At 37.7% G+C, this 18,456-nt stretch overlaps 1 protein-coding gene across 1 annotated transcript in view; it reads right to left on the bottom strand.

The window, feature by feature from the left end:
- PCDH15 (protocadherin related 15) overlaps positions 1 to 18,456 on the bottom strand; it is a 731,887-nt gene that overhangs the window by 356,591 nt on the left and 356,840 nt on the right. The window contains exons 12-13 of the mRNA XM_045081472.1: positions 16,550 to 16,684; positions 14,926 to 15,075 (exon numbers count right to left, since the gene is read on the bottom strand). Coding sequence (XP_044937407.1) covers positions 14,926 to 15,075; positions 16,550 to 16,684 — 285 coding nt within the window. The remainder of the gene's footprint in view (positions 1 to 14,925; positions 15,076 to 16,549; positions 16,685 to 18,456) is intronic.

The following is an 18,456-nucleotide window of genomic DNA, read 5'->3' as shown; positions in this document are numbered from 1 at the left end:
GGCTCACCCAACCCGTGTTCATGTCAATGGGCAAAGGCAGCAAGAAGCCTTATGGGCTTAGGTGTTTGTGGAAATCACTGGGTGACATGAAGCCACACAGAAATGAAGAATCACAGCAAAAATCATGCAGAGACATTAGGAACCACACACTTAAGAGAAATAGGTTCAGTGAATAAATTCTAGATATATTATTTTAAAAAAAAGTCCTCAGAGTCAATATCAAAATCCAGAGGTACTACAGTATAGCATTAAAACAAACAGATAATTTAAAAATGTAATTTTATAATTTTTAATATGATTAAAAAATAAATATAGATACTGTCAAAGAAAAAAATGTCCTGATATTTGCTAAACTGGAAAGGAAAGTATTGTTTAGGGCCTTTGTGATAGGAGTCAGGACTAACATAATAGGAAGGAGAGGGGGGCTCAATTCAGCTCCAAGTGCAGTAAAGACAGCTGAGGATTTATAGCCAATGAGGAGAGTGGATGGAAAATTATTAGGAGAAAATATCAAGGGCTCGTTAAACCAACTTAACAGGATTTTCACAAAAGGCAGGCCAGGTGATCAGCTATCAGGGTAGGTGATGAACAATTTTCAGCCAAATTGCTGAAAGACAAATAATATGTTGAGAGCAGCAAAAATGCTCATTTCATAAAAGGAAATGATGTATCATTCACAGCCGACTTCTTATTACAAGCAACAGAGGCCAGTAGAAATAGGAATGACATATTCTGAAGTACTGGGATATAAATGACCACCTATTGACCAGGGATAATATATCTGGTGAAACCGTCCTTCAAATTGAATGTGAAGACAGCCAATCACTTTACATGATACATCATATTATGTAAAGGATAGAGCCACATGATGATCTCATTAAACACAGAAAAATCAGTTGATAAAACTGAATGTCTATTTATGGGGGAAAAAAAGAGAGAGATTCAACAAACTAGAAATAGAGGAAAAATTCTTTAACCTGAAAAACCATCTACAGAGCCACCAACAGCTAGCATTATACTTAACAGTGAGGATTGAGTGCCTTTCCATCCGATCAAGAACAGGAAAAGGATTCTCTCAGCACTTCTAGTTTACAGTGTACTGGATTTTCAATACAGCACAACAAAGTACATAAAAGAACAACAACAACAATAAAAGGCATCGGGTTGGTAAGATGAAGTAAAAGTGTACTTATTTGAAGAAGATACAGTTTTCTATGTAGAAAATCCTAAGTAGTCTTTGAGAAACTATAAAAACTAGCTAGTGATTGCCAAGGTGAAACAAAATTTGCTGTATATTCCTATATTAGTGGTGAAGAAACCAAAAATAAAAATATTTCCACCCACAGCTTAAAAAATGACAAAATAACTAGGAATAAATTTAGCAAAATTGGGGCAAAATATACAAACCAAAACGTACAGCATTGTTGGGATAAATCTAAAAGCATGTTAGAAAGACAGTCCATGTTCATGGATTGAACAATGCAATACTATTAAGATAGAAATTCTCCACAAATTATATGATTTGTAAATTCAATATATCTTCTACCAAGATCCTTATTAAACTTTTTTAGTAGAATTTTTCAGGTTAATCCCAAAATTTATATGGAAATATAAGGGACCTAGAATAGCCACAGCAATTTTAGAAGAGAAAAATAATTTTACAAGACTTACACTATCTGATTTCAAAATATACAATTGATCTGCAGTAATCAATGCAATGTAGTTTTGGCATAAAGTAAACTATACATGAAAGGAACAGAAGTCTAAAACTAACCTTTTCCATTTATGGTTAACTGACTTTCAGCAAAGGTACCAAGGTAATTCAATGGGGAAAATATAATTTCTACAATAAAAGCTGCTGGGACAATTACAGATTTCTGTGCAAAAGGTAAAAAACTGAAAATAGAAATTAGTTGAGACATTTATCTTATAACATTTAAAGTGGATCACCCATACAATGTAAAACCTAAAACTATGAGTCTTGTATAGATAATACAAGAGAACATCTTCATGAACTTACGTTGGTAAGAGTTTCTTAAATATGACATCAAAAGCATTATACACAGAAAGAAAAAAAGATAAATTGAACTTTATCAAGATTCAAAGGTTTTGTTCTCCCAAAACCACTATTAAAGAATATGATAAACAAAACAGATTATGAGAAAATAACTGCTAATCATATGACTGATAACAGACTTGCATTTACAATTTACAAAGAGGAATTACAAGTCAATACTAAGAAGACACACTACAAATATAAAAAATGAGCAGAAGATTTGAATGGACCTTTTATCAAAGATGGAAAGATTGCTAACAAGCACATGAAAAGATCTCAAAATCACTAGTCTTTGGGGAAATGCCTGTTAAAATCACAATGAAATATGGAAATATACTTGCTATAATGGGCTTGATAAAGAAACTGACAATAGTACTCATCAGGGATGGTGTGGACAAGTAAAGTGTACAAACGTGTTAGAAAGGAGTTTGGCAGTTTCTTGAAAAGGTTAAGGACACACATCTCATATGACTCAGCAATTCTACTCCTGGGTGTCTACAGATACACCCAATAGAAATACACAGTATCTGTCCATCGAAAGGCATACAGAGAATCCCTAGCTACATTATTAATGTTCTCCAGAACTGGAAATAGTTCAAATGTCTATCAGTGAACAGATAAACAAAACATGCTGTTTTTATAAAATGAATACTATTGAGTAAGTCAAAGAAACATATAGGACTGAGTCATGCTACTGCTTAGATGGCTAAACACAGTCATGCTACTTCTGCTGCTAAATACAGTAGTCCTGAGTCATGCTGAGTGAAAGGAGCCAGGACAAAAGAAAAGCCAACATGTTGCACATTTCCAAATTTTCAAAAATTTTTACAAAAGGCCCATTTTAGGGACAAAAAAGCAGAACTGGTTTCCTAGAGGAAAGGTTCCTAGTTCCCTAAGGAACCGTCCTGGGTGAGAATGATGTTTGGACCTAGATTGTGGTAATTGTTACTCAACTGTTACTAAAATAATCACAGAAATGTGCACGACGATGAATGTGTATTAGGACATGTAAATTTCACTCAATAATGCTCTCAGGAATGACACAGAAAATTTCAGCTACATATAGGATCTTTATCCATTTTGCTTTTCTATTGCATCGACGGGATACTATTCAGGTTGACTAGAACCCCTGTCATTGTTCACTCCTTGTTTTGTGATTTGATCCATTTTTCTCTTTCCTTTCTCCCTTCCAATACACATTCCGAACTTTAGGTCTTCACTTTATCTTATAAACAAGTTTTCTATCTCTCTCTTTTAAATCTTTATGTCCTGCTCTCTTCTCAGGTAATTGACTATCAGCTCTGTGCTACTCCATGACGTCTTTTTAAAACTACTCCTTCAGGGATGTCTGGGTGGCTCCATCAGTTCAGTGCCTGCTTTTGGCTTGGGTCATGATCCCAGGGTCCTGGGATCAAGGCTAACATTGGGGTCCCTGCTCTATGGGGAGTCTGCTTCTCCCTCTTCTTCTGCCCCTTCACTTGTGTATGCTCTCTCTCTCGATAAAAATCTCAAAAAAACAAAAACAAAAACAAAGATAAAACAAAACAAAACCATTAAACCTACCCCTTTTCCCAAGGAATGGACAGAAGGGAAAGTTCTGGAAACCAAGGAAGCACACCAGCCTTATGGAAGAAAAGTGGAGTATAATCAGTAAATCCCACTTTTTTTTTTTTAAGATTTTTTTATTTGTCAGAAAGAGAGAGCACAAGTAGGCAGAGTGGCAGCCAGAAGAAGAGGGAGAAGCAGGCTACCCACTGAGCAAGGACTCCCCCTCTCCCACCATAGGGTGGGGCTCGATCCCAGGACCCTGGGATCATGACCTGAGCTGAAGGCAGATGGTTAACCAACTGAGTCACTCAGGTGACCCAGAAAAATCCCACTTTGGAAGCATGAGTCTTTGCTAAGAATAGTCATAAAAGGGAAATAAGGTGAAAATGTGGAATATAGAATGGGAATAAGATTTCAAGGAAGGATATCTTCTGTGAGGACACCTTCTGAGGGAGAATTTCAGAACGAGAGTATAACCCTGTCAATTGCGCCTCTCATATGTGATATTGAATCACGGCTAAAGCTAGAGGAAGGCCACTATCTTTGGCTTTTGCAAGAAGTCAAGGTATACAGCCAACCTGGGATTGCTTGGAAATGTAGTTCTCCCTGGTAACTTTGGGTAGGTTTGGACAGATTAGGGGTCAATACTATGTTGCCTCCTGAGAGACAAATGCCCATTGCATTAAAATTATGCCCAGAAGCTTGTGTCACTAAAAATTTATACATAGGGGATGGCATATGGTTTTGATGTTAAAGCAGATGAAACCCAGAGTAGCCTGAAAGATAAGTCTCTGATGCCTACTCGGGTAATGGAAAATGTATGATATATGAGAATAACCTGGTTTTGTTAGGAAAGCTGACATAATAACATGGCATTATTAATTGAACGGTGTTGTGTTAAACATTTAATCTCTTGGCCTCAGCTGTGTGATATAATAAAGGATTTTTGGATCACTTATATAGTTGATAAAAATGAAGCTTGAGTGGATATTGATCTCTTGGATAGAAAGATTATTTTGGAAGGCAACCTAAAACTCACCAGCCAGGTAACAACCATGTGGACCGATTTGTTAGAGGACGAGTTTAATTTATGTTTGAAAAACTTACATACACCACTGAATGTCTCTATCAGCACTTATAAAAATGTGTAACAGAAGATGAAGAAAAGAAATAATCTTTAAAATATTAAAGAAGCATCAGATAACTTAATTAGGAAAAGGTACGGCTGGGAATGTATTTTGCAGAGGAAATGCCAATTCTTTACCAGGTAAAAGATATTCTGGTGTTTGCCAGTGTTTGGGTAAGTCTCCTTTTATGCACTAGGTACTACAGAAGTTGCTATACCAAAAATTTTAGAAAAATGTCTCCGACGTATGTATTAAGGGGATTATATATCTCAAGTGCAGATTAATTAGGAGGCATTAGATGTTGTATTTAGAGGTCATAAGACTTCCACTGTGTTATCGCCATAAAAGTTATATTGTTATCTGTCCTGTATCCTCACTTGAAGCTAAATAAACTTGGTCCTACAAGAGGCCTATTGGTTCTCAGGGTTGACAGTCAGTCTGAACCTAAGACCACTTCTGCTGATCAAGCAAACTGGGCAATGCGTAAATTAGTCATGTCCACATTGTGCTCTCTAAAGCCTTAATGGGAGTTGGTGATGCTTTGAGGTTAAAAAAGCTTCCAGGACTAATGGTCACCCCTCTTCTGTTCAGCATGTCTTAGACTAATCCAAGATGGCAGCGACCTCAGTAGAGTAGGTGTTTAGCAAAGGGATCTTTCAGGTGTATAATTCATTAACAATACATTAATAATTAGTTTTTATGGACCAAAGTATTGTTACTGGAGATGGATTTCTCGTTTAGGCATTCTTCTGCCTGATGAAAAGCTAAAGAACAAAACAGCAACAATATTGCCCGAGAATTAGGAGAGCTAGTTCCTTTTCTGTGGTAACTTCATAATCCTCTAGAGGGCTTGAGTCTCATTACTCAGACTCTGAGATTGTAACCGGAACTTGAATGCTTTCAAGCTGCTGTGCTCTCTCATGCTCAGCTTCTACCCTCGCTGACTCCTAGAAAGAGTTCCTCCAAGTCGGCATCCAGCAAATGCCACAGCCTAGACCTTAACTCATCTTCTGAAAGACCTAGTCTTAAATACTTCTTCAAGAAATCTTACATTGTCTACAATTCCTAATCTGAATTACTCTGGTATGTGAGATTTGCCTTTAACTGATAAGTAAACTGATCTATTTATTCAGACCTTAATCTGTGCCAGACGCCACGTTCTAAAGTGCAGAAGATACGGACAGCATAGTTTCTGTTTGTCAGCTTGTGTTCTAGAAGAGCAGACAGGAAAGAAAAGTATCTTTAATAAATGTACTAGTAGGGAAGGATAAGAAGACATGAGAAGGTCCAGAAATGCCTGTAATGACAGGGGCTTGGAAGAAGAAACCAAGGCCTACTTGACTTAGTAAAAGAAAGGCAAATCTCTTACCATTCGGTTCCTCCCATCTCCAACCGCATTCAGAGTGGTATCCTTAATGCCTCATGATATCCCATGCCTTTGGCTGTTACACGTCCACCTCCAGTAACCTTGCCTGTCTGAGCACTAATCATCCTGCTAGGTTCATGGAGTTCTCACCAGCAATAACACCTTCCTGGCTATTCAAGCCCTACCAGACCATCCTCCCCTCCCCACTCATGTTTAATGAACTCTCATTGTATTCTTAGTCTGTTCCATGTAATTTTAAAAAATCAAGAATGATTTGTGATATTTTCAGATTACTTCACTGTGAATAAGGGTCATCTCTTACTATACACACACACACACACACACACATATGCGTATATATATACTTTTCAAGGGTTAGCACTGGGTTTTCTTCATCATGTTTTTCAGGCCTCTAGTTTAGCATTGTGTACTTTAAAATCTATACACATTAAATTATAATTTGTCTAAGAATATACTTATACAACATATGCTTGTAATATGCACGTATATTAGGGCTTTCTAGTTGGTGTTTTCACTTGTTTTATTTGCCAAACTGAATGATCAAGTTTACTAGGCTTCCAAGAAATCCCTACTGCTCTATTTGGAATAGTGGATTTTTTCTAAGATTCCCTGTCTGTGAAACATCTCAATATGCAAGCATTTTTCTTTTACTCAAACGACTACGCTTTGACATTTTAACATAATTTACTATAAAAGGGAGTTGAAAGGGAAACAGGTTTTGTTTTGTTTTGTTTTTTTCCTGAAACAGTAGCTGAAAAAGGCAAACAACTTTGGTGATACACAGAAAAGAAAAAATAAATAAAATACATTACACATTTTTGTTTCTTCTAGTTTCTAAATTTCAAGCCAATTATCTAGTAAACTGGCAATATCTAGAACTGTAATGATGAGAAAGAATATTGTCAAAATTAAAAACCTACCACATAGATAATATTAAAAGCAATCATACACAATTAAAAGCTTTACAAAAATGCAAGCATTTAAGCATCCATTATTAAAACTGACCATCAACAGCTTTCACTGTGGGCACCCAAAACATGCTATATAAACATGAAAGCAAACAAACGTAACATCTTTTACAAATACATTTTCTTTGAAAAACTGGGTTTCTAAGTGTATCAGGAAAGGGGGATGGCGATCGAAAAATAACACAAAAGTCAAATGCGAGAACTATTTTTTAGCTATGCAAGTTCAAAATGCAGATGTCTGTGATCACGTGTTGATATCAATAATATTTTCCCCAAGTTTATCAAATGGGAAAACTTACTCTACCCAAAATATTAAGATATTAAGATATTAAGAGCAATTGAGATGTTAAAAATTTCTGTAGTATTTAACCAGATGATACAAGCCATATTTATCATCATGAAAAAACAAAAATATTGTGTGCCTCTCTCTTCCCCACAACACTAGTGATTACCGAAGGTCAGAAATTAAATGTTAGTAGTTTCTTTATTCCTTATGATTAGCACAATCCTAGGCACTTCTTCCAACACAGTGAATGACTTTCAAATACATGTGTTAATTATTCACTTTTGCTTCTCCAAAAAATGCAAGTGCTTTCTCAAGACATGTTTTCAGTCAGACTGTTTAGTGTCTCAAGAGCATTTGCTGGAGAGAGTCTTCTGGATAATCAAGCTAGGAAGTATAGAAGGTTTTCTATGGACCAGGTGCCCTGCCTGATGTTGTATACAAACAGCAGTGAAACAAGAGACAAAAAGGAGACACTGACAAAGTCTACACATCATGGGAGCTTGCTTGAGCTTATTACCTAATAGGAGAAATGGATCATAAAATTGTAATAAATTTGGAAATACGCTATGAAGGAAGAATCAGGCTGCTCTGGGATAACAGAGGGAGTATAATGCAGGAAAGGAGTCCAGGAAGGCTTTTTTGAGGAGGTGACATGTAAATTGAGATCTTAATGATGAAAAGCATGTGAATAGAAGTGGACGCATTAAAGAGCCAGAGAAAGATGGTTGGCAAGACGGAAACTGGAGAGTCATCAGCAGAGTGGTCACGCAGGATAGTGACTGGGCTTTATTCTGACAGCTGCGGAAAATCCCTGAAGGTGTCAGCACCACAGTTACTGCTTTGCTCTCCTATTCACAGGAGTCCTGTGGGGGCTACGTGGAGACGCCAGGGAGAGGAGATATACCCGGAGCCCAGAGGAGGGTGCTGGAAGGTCCCTGCAAGAGCTGATGGCAGCTTGTGGAGAAGGATAGTGGAGGGAAGAGGCTGGAGTAGATACATTTGGTTGGTGGCTAAGGGGAAATCAGTAGGACTTGGTAACTGATAGAGAGGAGGGAGGAAGTGAGACTGTGCCAGGACTACCTCTGGTTTCCAACCTGCAAGTATGGGGAAGGTGGTGCTTTCTCACATATGGGGAGTGCCCTCCACATATACAGAATTCAGATGGTATAACAGAGTCTCAGCTTCAACATGAGGAACCCATGCAATTTTAGGTATTTGTTTTCATTCTCACGCAAGTAGGTTTGGGTAAGAAATTGTATGGTCTTCGGTAAAATTAAACTATTTCAAACATCAAAAATAAATGAAAATTGTCTATGAATATGAAAATATGCTTACAATTTTGCATGGTTTGCCCATCAAATTGTTATCTGAGATTTGCTGAAATACTGAACTCCACCAAGACTTTAACATAAACTGAACCCTCCCTCAAACTTGAGTCATAATATCACAAGCCCAAAAACACTCATGCACACATATACCGCAGAGAATACTCTCATTATTTTACATAAAATAAATTGTCAGAAGGCATTAGAACACCACATGGGTTTATCCTGATTTTGTTTATAATGCTGGAAATCATAAAAAAAAGAATTTCAGTATATCCTTTTATATATTGTGTTTATGTGTCCTCCTCAGAGTATAATACACATGACAACATAAGGATATACACAAATAAGGTGGTAAAGGCTATTAATAATCCTAAGTGTTTTATATAATCCATGAGAATAGTTCAATAATACTAATAACTAGGTAACATTTATATACAGTGCATTTGCAAAGTGCACATATGTTGGTAGCTTATAGAACTCAGAACACCTTTGTGAAGCTGGTACTATATTTATCACCTTTCTAAAGAGTAAAAAACCTGAGTATAGAAGACTAAGCTATTTGTCCAGAGTCACATCAGGGCACAAAGGGGCAGAAGAAGACGTAGCTCGTCCGGGTCCAGAGTCTATCACTTATAACTTAGATTCAGTATCACCTTTGTCACTTACAAACTTTGTGATTTGGGACCGATCATTTTATCAGCGTGTTCACTCAAATTCTTTATCAAATGAGCCTGGGAACAAGAAACATTTTTAAAGTCATTTCCAGCTGTTCTGTTCAGGGACCTCTGACTCAGCCTGACTAAGAGAAATGTGCCAGTGTTGAGTGTCTTCTGTCTGAAGAGCAGGAAAGGCATGGCCTCACTGAGGCTGTGGAGTTAGGAGAGGGCTGGGGGGGGGGGGCAACACTTTATCTATGGGAATTCCAAACAGAATTCATTTCTAGTATGAGAGATTTTGTATACTGACTGAGAGACCATGGTGGGAATCAATTCCATGGCTATTTGGTGAAGCCCTACCACAAGGAAGGGATTGTGCCCCAGCACTGGTGGTTAGGTATCATTAAGAGTCCCTGTCCTGGAGGAATTTTCAGGTCAGCAGGGTAGACAGACGCATGTGAGCTAAACGTCATGCAGGACACGGTAAATTATGTGCCAGGTAGAAGCTGCTAGCTGGATGTATAGAGGATGGTGCATGGAACCATTAATTCAGACTTGCTAGGAAAAATAACGGCTTTACTTAAAAGTCACATTTGAGCTGTGTGTTAACAAATGAAAGAAAAAAGGCATCATTTGGATCAAAACCTTGAAACTTGAGAGAAATGTCGACAGACTCAGAATGGGAAGGGATAGTCCATGCTGGAGTCAACAGAAGGAACAGAAGGAACAAAATAGAACTATCTCTAGGATCTCAAAGTCGATTACTTGGGGGATGTAGCAGGAGCTGAGACAGAAGAACCTGAGGCACTACAGGGATGTTCTTAAAGGCACGTGTGGAGATTGGACTCTTCCTCAGGTAGGGAAGACCTGTCCTGATTTATGCTGCAGAATAAGAACATGGGGGGCATCTGTGGAAACGGAGTTACCACTCAGAGTCCACCCTCATAGCCTAATTTCTGGCAGGCCATAGAAACAGGCAAATAATGACAGATCCATTTTGGAACAGCGATTTCAGCACCTGGACTGTCACCTGTGTGTGAGCAGGGGAAGGAGAGGGATGAGAAATGACTCGGAAGTGGCTGCTAAAGCCTGTGTAATCTTAGATGTGTTTCTGTATTAGATGAAAGACCATGGATTAGTTCATTTATCTTGGAGTATGTCCAGTCTGAAGTTCCTAACCAAAACCTGTATTCCCCCCTACAACAGATCCTTGGAATGCCAGCTGGATGTTGAGGTAGTCACAGGGCATTGAATCTTGGTAGACATGACTAAATGTTGTGGTAATGACTAAAAACGTGGGATTACTAAAGCAGCAAGGAGGAGTAAGAAGTGGGACAGAAGATAGGAACTGGAGAACGAGAAAAATGGAAAGAGGTGGAGGTAAGAATCAAAGGACTCAGCTCCATATGAGACTCCGTCTTCATGAATCAGCAATTTCAATTTTCCAAAGTATGAAATCTTATTAAGGGTAAAGATGAGTTTTCTCAAAACTGGCCATATATCAGAGTTGCTTTGTTTTGTTAGGTGACTCTCCCAATGGGGTGAGTGGTCAGATGGCTGAAATAAAACCATGGCAGGATGGAGTTGAGGCATCCTCATTTTCAAAGGCTGCTCAGGGCAATCTCTCTATTCAGTTAGGATCAAGAACACTGATTGATGAAAGTTGTAAGAATTTAGGAAGAGCATCTATGGAGTGTGGACTGGGGAGGTAGCTACTGATAGGAAACCTACATCTTCAAAATATTAAAATTATATATAACAAAATCTCTATCTTCAATATTGAGCAATTGGTTTTTTGAGAAAACCAGTAATGTGTGGAATGAGACCTAGGACAACAGAGTGTGATATCCTTGAGTGTCACCCTGTGGGAGTTCTTTGATGGCCTAGAAGACGTTCTTTCTTTCTTTTAAGAATTTGTTTATTTATTTGACACAGAGAGAGAGACATCACAAGTAGGCAGAGAGGCAGGCAGAGCAAGAGAGGGAAGCAGGCTTCCTGCTGAGCAGAGACCACCCCATGCAGGGCTTGATCCCAGGACCCTAAGATCATGACCTGAGCCGAAGGCAGAGGCTTAACCCACTGAGCCACCCAGGTGCCCTAAGACATTCTTTCATGCAAAAAAAATGATTCTCACTCACACCAGTTATCTCCCCCTAAACACAAGATATGCTAGTAATCTGAAGGACACAGATGCTGGTTTGGGGCAATGCTCTACCAGATGTAGCTCATGAGCCATTCTGTTCTATTTACATCACTCAGGCCTAGGAGATATAAATTTAGAGGACCAATTTATAACAGAATTTGTAATAAGGACCTGGTTCCTCACATCCTTCTAACCAACCCATCCACTTCTTACATGCCCCTCCTAACAAGAAGGGGGTAGACTCAAATAGTTGAGTAGGTACCGACATTGTGCCAAGAAAGTCTTACAGTTGCATTGAAAATGATAGATTTAAAATTATCCAATTAAAATATACTTAAAATCTGGAGACCCCTGGGTGGTTCACGTCATGATCTCAGGGTCCTGGGATCAACTTCCACATTGGGCTTCCCACTCAGTGGGGAGTCTGCTTCTCCTTCTGCCTGCCTCTCCCCTTGCTTATGCTCTCTCTCTCTCTCTCTGACAAATAAAATAAAATATACTTAAAAGCTGTTATCCAAGGTACTCTCTGATTAGTACTCACTGTCCCCTTTGCTTCTAATATTTTCACTTTTCTTTTTTTTTTCCCAAGATTTCACTTATTTATTTGACAGAGAGAGACACAGCAAGAGAAAGAACACAAACAGGAGGACAGGGAAAGGAGAAGCAGGCTTCCCACAGAGCAGGGAGCCCAATGCAGGACACGATGCCAGGACCCTGGGATCATGACCTGAGCTAAGGCAGAGGCTTCACTGACTGAGCCACTCAGGCGCTTCCTCACTGTTTTTGACATAAGAATACTAACCAAATATAAAAAAGTTGATCTTGGGGGGCAGCAGGGCAAGGCAGGCTAGTGAGGGGCTGGGGTGGGAGCAGCCAGAATCTCTTCAGAGACTGTTATGAGGCAGGGGCAGGCCACAGTTCTTAGTCATTTTGCTTTATTTACAAATCTTTCTCTTCATAGGAAATGTATTTCCTTTCATTTCTAGGCCCCTGGAGGATGTTTTAGAGACATACCATCCTGTTACCACATAGTGGGAATAACATTTAAAATACTAATTATAATGTTTCATTTCTTGGTGCTTAAATAATTTTTAAAAAAACAAAGCCATAGAGATGCAAACAATACTCTATCTTCATAATCTGCGTGGTTCAGGGAGATATACAAAATATGAATCTTTAAAGGCAAGAAAAGATCTATTTTATAAAGAGGTACATAGGGAAATTAACTTCTGTAGCCTGCAAATGCCAGAAATAAGCTTTTGATCCCCCAAGGCAAACATTTTTTGAGCTGTTTCCACCACATAATTGCTATGATTTTCTTAGTTACACTTTCCAGTTCCCTGTTGGTTGGTTGTCTTATATATATATATATATATATATATATATATATATATACACACACACATACACACACACACACATGCACACACACACACACATATACTTATTTTTACTTTCAATTACAATTATGTTATTTTAGAGATGAGAATCAGGTCTAATTGAATAAGAACATGACGACGATAGTCATTCCTTTATCTGTATAAACTGTAATTTTGCTGCTTTTGTACTAAGTGTCAAGGTAAAGATAAATGTAGCTCACTAGGTCCACCAGTTGACTAGAAATAAAGGCCAGCATTTTTACACCTTCTCGTTCATTCATACCACTTGCCTGCAAGTCTCCCTCTGTCACCCTTGGATAAACATTTATTGAGCATCTACTACAATGAGTATGTACTAGGTGCTAGGCATTGTGGGTACAGAGGTTATGGATGCAGAAATAATAACCTAAACAGAGTTCTACCCTTAAGGCAAATGGCTGAAAGGGTGGATTTCGTCAAAACGAGACAAGATAGGAATGGAATGTGCCATTGCTTTTCCCCCAATACCAGATGCAGTTGAAGGTATTCATACACGCAAGCAGGTACAGGCGAATTTCCAGCCTTTCCCTAACCCTTTATATGACCCTAATAATATAATGTAATTGTTACGTAATATGTAATTTGTGTAATATACATAATTGTTATGTAATATGTAATATGTAATTTACTACCAATTTGGAGCTATGCAAATACTCTGAAAGTATATAGAATCATGGCCCTCCTGGCCTGAAAGTTACTTAGAATTATTGAGTCTGACTCTCAAATTTAGAGGATAATCCACATAAGTGATCTTTACACGGTTGAGCAACTGAAGCTCTCAGGGTTCGCTTTCTAATTATCAGTAATGTATGTATTGTTAGTAAAGCTTCAGATCCAGGAAAGTGGACGTGAAATCTTGGTTATCTGTGTTTCTAAACAGCTCCCTCATTAACTCGCAGCACAGTCAGTTTGGAAAGTGCTAGACTCCACTCTTTCTAAAAATCCTCAAGGAAGAATATTATGACTTTTCTATAACATACTCAAAATACAAAAAAAAAAAAAAATGGAAAAAACCCACATATTTTAAGATAACTTGTAATTAATTTAAATGCAGTAAGTACACAGTTAATAATAGAAATAAGACAAATCAAGGAGAAAGATTTTGCCCAATTTCTTGTGTTTTCAAAGACACCACTTACTACACAATTAAAATTTTTCTCTGTTGCAATGATTCCATTTTATGTCTGGGTAACCACTGTCCAACAGTATTATCCATTAATTTATTAAGGCAGTCTTCTGTCTTTATTACCGAGGGAAATTCAACCCATATTTGCAGAAGTTCAAAATAATTGGAAGTTTTCAACTGTATGTCTAATACTTTAAACTTCAGGGTGTTAAATACATTATTATATTAAGTAAATATATTTGGTACATTAAAATTTTAAAAATCAAGTATAAACTAGTCAAATATCTATGTTTGCAATTAATTAGTTCCACTTAAAGTGGAATGGGGTGCCTCACTGCCTCAGTCAGTTAAGCGTCTGCCTTCAGTTCAGGTCATGATCTCAGGGTCCTGAGTCCCACATTGGGCTCCCTGCTCTGCGGAGACTGCGCTTCTCTCCCTCTCTGTGCTCTTCTCCCACCTCAAAAAATAAAAGCTTAAAAAAATAAAGGGCATATAGTGGCACTTTTATTTGAAAAATAAACATAAATCTAAAGTTCTTAAACTCAACTATGCCATACCATGAGTCTGAGCTCACTTCAACTTCTTCAACAGTTTCTTTTTTTTTTTTTTAAGATTTTATTTATTTATTTGACATAGAGAGTGAGATCACAAGTAGGCAGAGGCAGGCAGAGAGAGAGGGGCAAGCAGGCTCCCTGCCGAGCAGAGAGCCCGATGTGGGGCTCAATCCCAGGACCCTGAGATCATGACCTGAGCCGAAGGCAGAGGCTTTAACCCACTGAGCCACCCAGGCGCCCCTCTTCAACAGTTTCTTAATGTACACATTGCATAATGCCCATGGAATTAACGACTTCCTGTGAACCCGCACACCACACAGCCAGTTACCTGAATGACACTGTCGCCGGGGCTCATGTCTGTATACACATAGACATCATACGATATTTCAGGAAAGGTCGGAGTGTTATCGTTTGCATCGATCACCCAAATATTGACAGTAACTGGCTCGCTTTCTTGCACACCATCAAATGCCGTTATCTTCGGGGAGAGAAAAATACATATAACAGAGAAGTCATGCGAACGGAAGCAGCACAGAATTCACTCTTACAATTTAAGACGTTTCTTATATATAATTTCAGTTTTAAATGGGTGCCAAAATGTTCTGTGGATAAAAGGAAAAGACCTATGATAGTACATATAAGCAGAGGTGATTATAGAGGATTCTGTTTTATTTTTCATGTATCCAATTCCAAGCACATTTTAAAGAAGCAGATGTGCAAAATATGTTAGAGCCCTGGGGTGAGCCAGTAACATTGCTGATGTTAACTACTACTTAATTTTTTAAAATTTATTAAAAAAAAGGAAGTTATTCTTCACATTTCCATATTCTGTATACAATGCCATAGAAGTGTTTATAGTCAACATACTTATATCACACAAGAAAGTAGGTGCCCTAGAGATGTGATGTCTTTTTCTGGTAATTCACCAAGTGGCAATTTTTATAAGACTTAGTGCCATTAGTTAATAGTGATATTGTAATTACATCGCTAACATTTTAGGAAGGTCTGAGAAACAAAATCAGCATTATAACACCACCGTCTTTGTACTGAATAACTCTTGAAATCCACTCTGTATCTAAGTTTCACCTGTCAGGTTTCTGGAAGCTCTGGGTCTCAGAAGGAAATCCTATGTAAGTCCCACAATCTCTACTTTTCTATCATCTCATTTTTCTCTTATATCTGAATAAAATTCATCTCAGAAAGTCAGATAATACAACTTTCTTTTCATCTGTATTAGCTTCTCAACTGCTCTTTTCATAGAGACACAAAAATATTTCTATTTTTTGGTAACTATTTACAATTACAGCTTGACTAATCTCCCCTCACTTTTCTTTTCTGTTTGTTCTTGATTAACTTAAACTCGGATCTCTCCATCAGATACTTATCTGTTTTGGTGGAGGCGGCCCTGTCCTGTGTGCTATAAGGTGCTTACCAGAATCCTTAGTGTCTCCCTCCCTGATACGAAATGCACCTCTCACAGCAGTGATGGCCAGTGTGTCTGCAGACATTGCCAAATGTTTCCAGAGGAGGGGTGGGATGGGTTTGGGGGGCGCAGGGATCATCCTAGTGGCTTAACCCCATGACAAAATTTAAAATGTAATAACAAAAAAAAATGTTAAAATAAAACAAGGGTTAGGAAATGATTATTTGTGGATTCTAGATGATACTATCTCAAATTTAAGTAAATTATGAGTGTATGGTGAAAAACAAGACTCCTATTTTCCTGTTTCCATCTTGAAAATTATTTTTCCTCTGTTGGAAAGAATGTTAACACTGTTGCACAAACTTATAAAACAAACAAAAATACATGTGAAGAATTTTATTATTGAGAATCTAAATTCTCAATTCCTTGAAAATACTGCATTTTCCTCCTAAATTATTGACTTAAGTTTTAAACAGATATCTTTGTTTACACACACACACACACACACACACACACGAAAGCCTTTTACCGAAAAAGTGTAAGTCTGCTGTTCTTCCCTGTCCACTGGCTGAAGTAAGGTGAGGTAGCGAGTGATGCCAGTTTGTGTAACGGTGAAGACTGAGGTGTAATCATTCAGGAAAAGGTGAAGCTCTGGGTCTTTCGTCTTTGAAAAAAAAGAATGCCATTATTTAAAATGTTGAATACACAATGTAGCTATTAGCTCATTAACTGGAGATTAATTTCGCAAATCTATTACAAAACTATGCATGACTATAATAGTCCAAAGACAAGATAGGTTTCACTAGACATTCACTCATCACTGAGCTGAATTATGCAAAGACAATGACCACTTTTGTGGAAAACATCATAGCAAAATGAGTACAAGTACACTTAATGTAAATAAAAGGAAAAGAATAGGATAGGTAATAATCCAATTGAATATACTCTTTTTGGTTATTTAATATCAATATTCTCCAGAACTTCATCGGACTTGAGGAATAAGAAATAAATGCAAGAAAAGAAAACTGCAGCCCCAAATTTTAGCTGTAGGATTGCACAACTACTTCATTTGTAGTAATAAACTGCACATATGCCTAGTACTCTTCTGTTTTCACATTTAATGTAAAATAAATAAAATTGGTTATTTATAATTCATTACCTATAAATAGCATGCTTGCTTTTTCTTATTTTAATGCTGCAAAGATTCTCCAAAGGGAAACATAATGTTTATTTTAATTTAAAAATTTCAGATGATTAGATTGAAGATATATGAATTGGCTGCATTGTGTCCGATAAGAGTTCAGAAAAATGACATATACATAAAGATGGGGTTACAGAGCTCAAAACAGAGATAATTAACTATGCATTGGAAACCCTTCACAGTCTTACTGCCGTCCTGCAAGATAAGGTATTAATCTCTGCCTGTTAGAGAAAGAACAAGGATGTAAGTGGGGAGACATGAACTGGTGTCTGGTGGTAGAGTAAGAAGGCAGGTGGGGAAGAGAAATGAACAGTGGGAAACAGGACTATGGACAAAGCTTTATGAAAACAACATCAACAGACTTGACACAGGGAGGTGAGGTGTTTCTATAGGTTTTGGCAACTATAAAAATATTGTGCATTAAGGGGAGCCTGTAATATATAACAGGCTTCCAGTTATGGAATGAGTAAGTCCTGGGATGAAATGCACAGGACAGGGGATAGTCACTGGTCCTGTAAGACCACTGTGCAGTGACAGATGGGACCTACTCATGTGCTGAGCTCAGCATAACATACAGAGAAGTTTACCTGAAACTCATGTCACAGCACGTGTCAACTAGACTCAAATGAAAAAATACATATGATGCACAGCACAGTGTGAAATATAATCTAATATCATAGAGTACTTTTCCAAATCTGAAATCCGGGGCTGAGGGCAGACTATAGACTTTGGAATTGTTAAAGGCATGTTCATTTGATTAAAAAATTAGAACTGACCTTTTAAAAATTTCTATGTGTAAGTGAGAAAGTTGAAATGTGTCCTACTATATTAAAAGGCATGGCTTGATCCACAGATACTGTAACCTACATACCTTTTTAAAAATGCAATAGGTATGTTTCAAACAACTTTGAAATGAATGGTTTCATTTAAACACAAGTTCTATATTTGTAACATCTCATTAGGAGATAGCATTTAAATGGTATACTATTGTACCTTCTATGTCCGTGATTGTGATGTCAGTTTAGTATGTTACATTTATTGATCCTGGAACAAGAAAAAATAATGCTGTATATAATAATTTCCACTGGTTTCTTGACTATAAAATAATCAAGGTTGTTAAGAGTTGTGAAAAGTCAGAGGCTTTCCTTAGATACTTTAAAGCAGGAACCTCAGGCTCCATGTCAGGGTCATGAACCCCATTGGTCAGCACGGCTAGCAGGTGGGGTGTTTGGATA

This window comes from Mustela putorius, unplaced genomic scaffold (assembly GCF_011764305.1).
Source record: "Mustela putorius furo isolate JIRA1106 unplaced genomic scaffold, ASM1176430v1.1 tig00000577_pilon_pilon_pilon, whole genome shotgun sequence".
NCBI lineage: Eukaryota > Metazoa > Chordata > Mammalia > Carnivora > Mustelidae > Mustela > Mustela putorius.
The sequence above is the reverse complement of the archived record's forward strand: the minus strand, read 5'-3'. Positions and strand labels throughout refer to the sequence as shown.